The sequence below is a fragment of the Priapulus caudatus genome, unplaced genomic scaffold (assembly GCF_000485595.1).
Source record: "Priapulus caudatus unplaced genomic scaffold, Priapulus_caudatus-5.0.1 Scaffold2076, whole genome shotgun sequence".
NCBI classification, from domain to species: Eukaryota; Metazoa; Priapulida; class Priapulimorpha; order Priapulimorphida; family Priapulidae; genus Priapulus; species Priapulus caudatus.
In genome coordinates, this window is record NW_014579137.1 from 31478 (window position 1) to 38195 (window position 6718).

Below are 6718 nucleotides of genomic sequence, written 5' to 3' on the forward strand. Positions count from 1 at the left end.
TCTGAGCTGTTTCATTGTATTCCCACTAAAATTCTCGACTGTGCGCTGGCAGCTATGGATCCGTGCGCCGGCCGTGATTCGGCGCACGGATCCATAGCTGCCAGCGCTGCATACTGTCGTAGGACGTTCCCGCGGTCGCGTGCGCCTTGCCGCGGAACTGCGCGCAAGATCTGCGCTCAGCGCTTCGGATCAACACCTCTTTTCGGCAACGTTTCTCTAGTATGTCGTCTCATCTGGATCACATGCCCAGTAGGGAGAGTTAGTAGACAAAATGCCTGTTATGGCGTATGTAGGTATATGCCAGGATGTTACATGATTTATTTGCAGATATAATGGAAATTTGCTATTTCCATTTGTGCTGAAGCAGACAATAGATATTCCTAGCACTGTGGATGTGGACGTGGTAAGCTAACCCTGTTGCTATGCGCTAACGTGAATACAGTTGTCATTCGCTTTCCAAAAGTGTTGCAGAGATATGTTATAATATGATTTGTAAACCAGTGTTTTCTCTAATTTTCAGGCAACCTTAATGGATGGAGAGATATACATGTTTGCAGTGAATGGAGATTTTGATCAGAGTATCCAAGTGTACAAGCTTGGTGGTACATCGTACTTCCTCCCAAATATGCAGCTGAGTGTCAACTACAGTAAGTTCAAGTTGTAATCTTAAAAACCGTTTTTTATTCGGACAATTCTGTTTTCACTAGACATGCTGATCGACATTCAAAATGGTAAACATCACATTTTAAACATTCAGAGTGTGTGGGAGTGTCTGTATTCACGATCTCAGACGTGGCTAGCTTCATCACCGTGGCAGTAGACGGAGACTTCAACGATAACATCTTCGTTACTGGGAGCTCGGACTTTCTCAAGGTTGAAACTAAAGGTACATATATTAGCATAATTTTAGTGGAGATGTTGGAGTAATGTACAGCTTGGTCAACGAGCATGGTTAGCAGTATTATGCATCGATATTGTTGTTTTCTAGGCAAGCCTATACCGTCTACTTCATGCGATGCTCGCAATCTTCTCGAGGAACTCGATGTCCTACTGCTCAACAACGGATTTTAGTATTATTGATTTTGTGATAAAATTTTAGTACTTACCAGTTATTTATATGTTTAGTATTTAAGTCTATGGTAACTACAAATATCTGAAGAAAAAATTAATTGAGATTATAGTAACTAAAGCATTAGCAAAATTTTTTTTATTTATATTAGCAGCTAAAATGAGTTAAAATAATTTATTTATATTAGCAGCTAAAAAGTATTACCATAAATTATTTATTTTTAGCAGGCAAAATGTATTACCATAATTTATATATGTTAGCAGCTAAAAAGTATTACCATAATTTATTTATATTAGCAGCTAAAAAGTATTACCATAATTTATTCATATTAGCAGCTAAAAAGTATTACCATAAGTTATTTACACTACTAAGTGGTTATTTATTTATTTATTTTTGTGTTAATTGTTACGTTTACATTCAATTAAACACGTTTTACTAAATCAAAATGGTGTTACTGCTTACTTCATATTGTCCCTGTTATCATAGAGTGAATCCTTTTTATTACTCATGTCAGGACTGCCCCAGTGGTTGGCTGAGATATCTCCCATCCTAAGTGAACCCACACTCCTACAGAAACATTGAGCAACTGGTAATTGAAACTTGCTAACGATATAATGACGTGGTAATGTAATAATGTATAAAATAAAAATTTCACAATATTTTTACACATTTTTTTTTATTAATTACACAATTATTTACAATATTATTGGTTAGTATACCTAAATTGCAATTCTCTCTGTTGCTGAGTTTGTTCGTGAATTTCATCCTCCAGATGGCGCTGTCTATTCAGTGCCTGAGAAAGCTTCACTGAGGCAGTAACTGTTTTGGCATCAGCTTCTCTCACTCGTTGTTCTCAAGGAGCTACATATAACATATGTTATATGTAGCTCCTTGGTTGTTCTGAGCGCTGTATATTGACAGCATACTCGGACATCAACCTTTCACTCTGGAATATTTAATTTTGCTAATATAGCAAAGTCATTAAAGTTACACAGCTGTATTATTATTATAATTACACAGCTATATCTTTATTACTGTACTACCGGTATAGCAAAGCCTAGCTATCATAGATTTTATATCTGTATTAGTAGTATCCTAGATATATTCTCTTGAGCGCGAACGCGGTGATGGAATGGTGCTCTTTATTCGTTTGCCAGTGAGTTTAGCATCAGAATACCTGCCGTCAGGTGAGCGCTGTCGCTCTGCGGCACTTGTTAGATATTTACTCGGTCTGTTACTCTGTCTGTCGGTCGGTCTGTTTGTCTTCATGTTTGACCTCTCTGTCTGTCCGTCTACCTGTTTGCCCAGCCATTTTGTTATCAACGTATGGCATTGCTATTTTACCTAGAAACCTATATATATTGCTATTGCAGTCTTCGAATTTATCCGGGCGTCCGACGCCCGAGACGTGTAGAAATCTCGGCAGACATGTAAAAATTGCAAGCCCACTTGCCCGACGGGCCCCTGCTTTAAAAACGCATTAAATATAATGAAACTGGCCATTAACTAAAGGTTTTTAATGTAAAATCACGAAATATTAACATCGGAAACGAATGGTGTCTAGATGTTGTCTGGTGTATGCTTCTTAACTCGATATTCCAAAAACATTCCTGCAAAATATATAACTCGAATGTCATTCGGGCATGTACATTTTACAGAATACTTGCCCAAAGGGCAAGAGGCTCAAAAAGATTCTCGTGACGACTGCTGCTAACACAAACAAACAACAGCAGTTTAAGCACTGCTAATGCAATATAAGGTGGTACATGGCGCTGTGATACAAGTTTTTTTTACTACATTTTAGTGTGTCTAGGTGTGATTAGTGCACAACGATATTTATCGTCCTGACAGATATTCTCTTACTCTTCTATCAAAGAGACCATACAGGAGAGGGTCCGTTATAGTAGGGATATAGTAAAAACGATACATAAACACTGGAAATTCGAATTGCCAGTTGTACACCCCTGATAGGTTTTGTACCCAGAACGGCAGCCAGCCGAGAAAGAAAACCAACGTGATTAGGCTGAACATTAGAGCCGACTTCATCTGAACATTTGCCTTACCGCCGGGCTTCCTTCTGAGTTGCTGACCTCTCTTGGTACCCTGTAGTCGTTCAGAACGCCTGCGCGCCGGCGTGACGGATGCTGTCTTATCTTTACTTGACGGTCGCGTCGCTTGCGACGTGTTTGCTCCGTCGGCGGATGCTGAGCCGTGCTTACTCGTGCTGGCCTTCTCAGAGGGCGCTGCCGTCGCGCTCGCCTCCTCTCCGTCGTTGCCTCGCTCCCGTCGCCGCTCGGCAGCGGTCACCACCATGGATACAGTGTTGATGCTAGAGTTCTCAGGCGGGCGAGCGCCGACCCTGTTCATCTGCCGGCGGTAGATCGCCCAGAAGACGAGACCGTAGAGGACGATGAGGAGGAGGACGATGAAGAGATAGTTGACGACGGCGTAGATCGTGATGATGGCCGTCAGGAGGCGCTCGTCGCTGATGATGCAGCAGTCCGGCGCGACGACGGCGTGCAGCGACGCGTACACGACCGCCACGGCGAGCGTCATCGCCACGGAGACGCCGAGAAGCCCGCTGACGTGCCGCGTCCGCATCCTCACCAGGGGGCGGCACACGGCGAGGTAGCGCTCGGCAGCGATGACGACGAGGATGCAGAGTGAGAACATGAGTGGAATGATCTGCAGGTACTGTTCGAGCATGCACAGCGCGATGTTGTTCTTCATGTTGACGTAGTGAGTGAAGACGGTGCAGCAGATGATGATGTCACAGCCAGAGAGCAGACGCACGAAGACGGCCGTGAACTTATTCTTGTGGTTCGCTTTCTGGATGTGCCGATACGCGAGCAGCACGACAATGTTGCTGGGAATGCCGAGGATGACGATGAAGCTGAAAAACACCGTGTTCAGGAGATTGTGTTCCATAAGCTCGTTAAACGGGATTACTATGAAGTCCTGGCAGCTCAACGTCTTGTTGTTTCCTGGAGCCATTTCTCCGGCTTGATGAGAGGATACGAGATGTACTTCCTTGTCAGTGCCACTCTCTTTCCCCTTCTTTCAATTTATTCCTCTACGTGCGAACGTGTACCTTTGCTCGTTCTCGCAACTAGTTTAGAAAACCCCGGGGAAAACCGAACGAGTGAAACCCCGGGCGAAACTAAGTGTGCAACGTGTGTCGTCGCATGCATTTATAGTAGAACTTGAGGACTGAAATCTATATCCTACCCTCGTTGCAAGTTCGCGGTTGTCTGGTTTTTAGCAATCTTTTATCAGCTAGTTTGCTCAGCAGCCTGGGCATCTCGTGTATTCATGTTTACGCGGTGATAATGCTCCGAGTATGAAATGACAAATTGTCACGCGAGCCTCGTGCTCATTGTACGCATGCGTAGATTAATATTTCACATATATAATGTATGCATCGTGATCAGATATAATGAAAAATAAACGTAACTGCCATCATTTATACATGATCGCTACGTTTTGACAATTGGGTTAACAAAGAGCATAATTAGGATTCATAGGTATATGAATATATACGTGCGACGTGATATCACGTTAGCTTCATTTGTGCGCGATGGATACCATGTTAGCCTTCTTGTTGCCGCGCCACGTGTGATACGCATGTGTAGCTTCACTTGGATGTTGCTATGGATACCATGTTAGCTTCATTGTGCGCTTGATGTTCTGATATCATGTTAGCTTCATTGTGCCGCCCGTGTTGTATATCATGTTAGCTTCATGGTGCGCTGTGATACCATGTTAGCTTCATATGGGCTGCTGATTATCATGTTGAGCTTCCTTGTGCCGCGTGTGATACCATGTTAAGCTGCATTGTGCGCGTGATATTCATGTAGCTGTATGTGCCGCTGTGTATCATGTTAGACTTCATTGCTGCGCTGTGATATCATGTTAGCTTCAGTGGTGCGCTGTGGATACCATGTTAGCTTTCCATTGTGCGCTGTGATTATCATGTTAGCCTTCATTGTGCGCTGTGATACCATGTTAGCTTGGGCGATTGTGGCCGCGTGTGGATACAGTGTTTAGGGCGTTCATGGTTGCCTGCCGGTGTGTGCATACCATGTTAGCCTTCATTGTGCTGCTGTGATATCATGTTAGCTTCATTGTGCGCGTGATACCATGTTAGTTCCTTGTGCCGCTATGATACCATGTTTAGCTTCATTTGCTGCTGTGATATTCATGTTAGCTTCATGGTGCCGCTTGTGATATCATGTTATTCATGTGTGCTGTGTACCATGTTAGCTTCATTGTGCGCTGTTGCATATCATGGGTTAGCTTCATTGCGCGTGGTGGATATGCATAGTTAGTCTTCATTGTGCGCTGTGGATACCATGTTAGCTTCATTGTGCTGCTGTGATACCATGTTAGCTTTATTGCTTGCACTTGTGATAGTCATGTGTTAGCGTTCATTGTTCGGTGGTGATATCATTTAGCTTCATTGGCGGCGGTGATACCATGCTTTAGCTTCGTTTGTGCCGCTGTGAATCGATGTGGCTTGCATGGGCCTGTCGATACCATGTTAGTTTCATTGTGCCGTGTGATATCACTGGTAGCTTCTTGCGCTGTGATAATCATGTTAGGCTTTATTGTGCGTCTGTGATCAATATGTTTAGCTTCATTGCTGCGCTGTGATGTCAATTGTTTAGCTTTCGATTGGTGCTGTCATATGCATGTTAGCTTCATCCGTGCGCTGTGATGTCATGGTTAGCTTCATTGTGTGCTGTGATATCATTTAGCTTCATTGTGCGCTGTGATATCATGTTAGCTTCATTGGCGCATTGTGATATCATGTTAGCATTCTTGTGTGCGTGTATATCATGTTAGCCTCTCATTGTGCGCTGTGATGCTCTATGTTAGCTTCATTGTGGGCTGTGGATATCATGTTAGCTTCAGGTTGTGCCGCTGTGATATCATGTTTAGCTTCATTTGGCGCGCGGGTGTGATATCATGTTAGCTTCATTGTGCGCCTGTCATCTCATGTTAGCTCATTGTGTGCTGTTGATATCATGGTTAGCTTCATTGTGCGCTGTTGATATCATGTTAGCTTCATTTGGCGCTGCTGCATATCATCGTTAGCTGCATTGTGCGGCTGTGATCCATGTTTAGCTTCATTGTGCCGCTGTTGATATCACTGTTGTCATTGTGCGCTTGTTTTGATATCATGTTAGCGTTCATTGTGTTGCTGTGATTACCATGTTAGCTTTATTGTGCACTGTGATATTCATGTTAGCTTCATCTGTGTGCTCGTGATATCATTGAGCTTTCATTGTTTGCGCTGTGATATCATGTTAGCTTTATTCGTTGCGCTGTGATATCCATGCTTAGCTTTCATTGTGCGGCTGTGATATGTTACTTCATTGTGTGCTATTGATATCATGTTAGCCTTCATGGTGCGCTGTATATCATGGTAGCTCTCATTGTTGCGCTGTGATGTCATGTTGAGCTTCATTATTTTTTGCTTGTGATTCATGTTAGCTTCAATTCGTGCGCTATGACTACCATGTCAGAGCTTCAGATTGTGCGCTCGTGTTACCATGTTAGCTTCATTGTGTGCTGTGATACCATGTTAGTTCATTGTGGGCTGTGATACCATGTGAGCTTTATCTGTCGCTGTGATATCATGTTAGC

At 43.2% G+C, this 6718-nt stretch overlaps 2 protein-coding genes across 2 annotated transcripts; one reads left to right on the forward strand and one right to left on the reverse strand.

Annotated features, from left to right (window-relative positions):
- The first annotated feature begins 147 nt into the window (after window positions 1-147).
- On the forward strand, window positions 148-1151 carry LOC106818178. Its single transcript, XM_014822904.1, has 4 exons — window positions 148-403; window positions 521-647; window positions 758-886; window positions 989-1151. Exons 2-4 carry the CDS (start codon window positions 530-532, stop codon window positions 1069-1071), a joined length of 330 nt encoding a protein of 109 aa, XP_014678390.1. The 5' UTR covers window positions 148-403; window positions 521-529; the 3' UTR covers window positions 1072-1151.
- A 1601-nt stretch (window positions 1152-2752) lies between these two features.
- Window positions 2753-4063, reverse strand: LOC106818177 (oxytocin receptor-like). The gene is made up of 2 exons (XM_014822903.1): window positions 3050-4063; window positions 2753-2779 (listed from the first exon to the last, which is right to left on the reverse strand). Exons 1-2 carry the CDS (start codon window positions 4061-4063, stop codon window positions 2753-2755), a joined length of 1041 nt encoding a protein of 346 aa, XP_014678389.1.
- Window positions 4064-6718: the final 2655 nt, after the last annotated feature.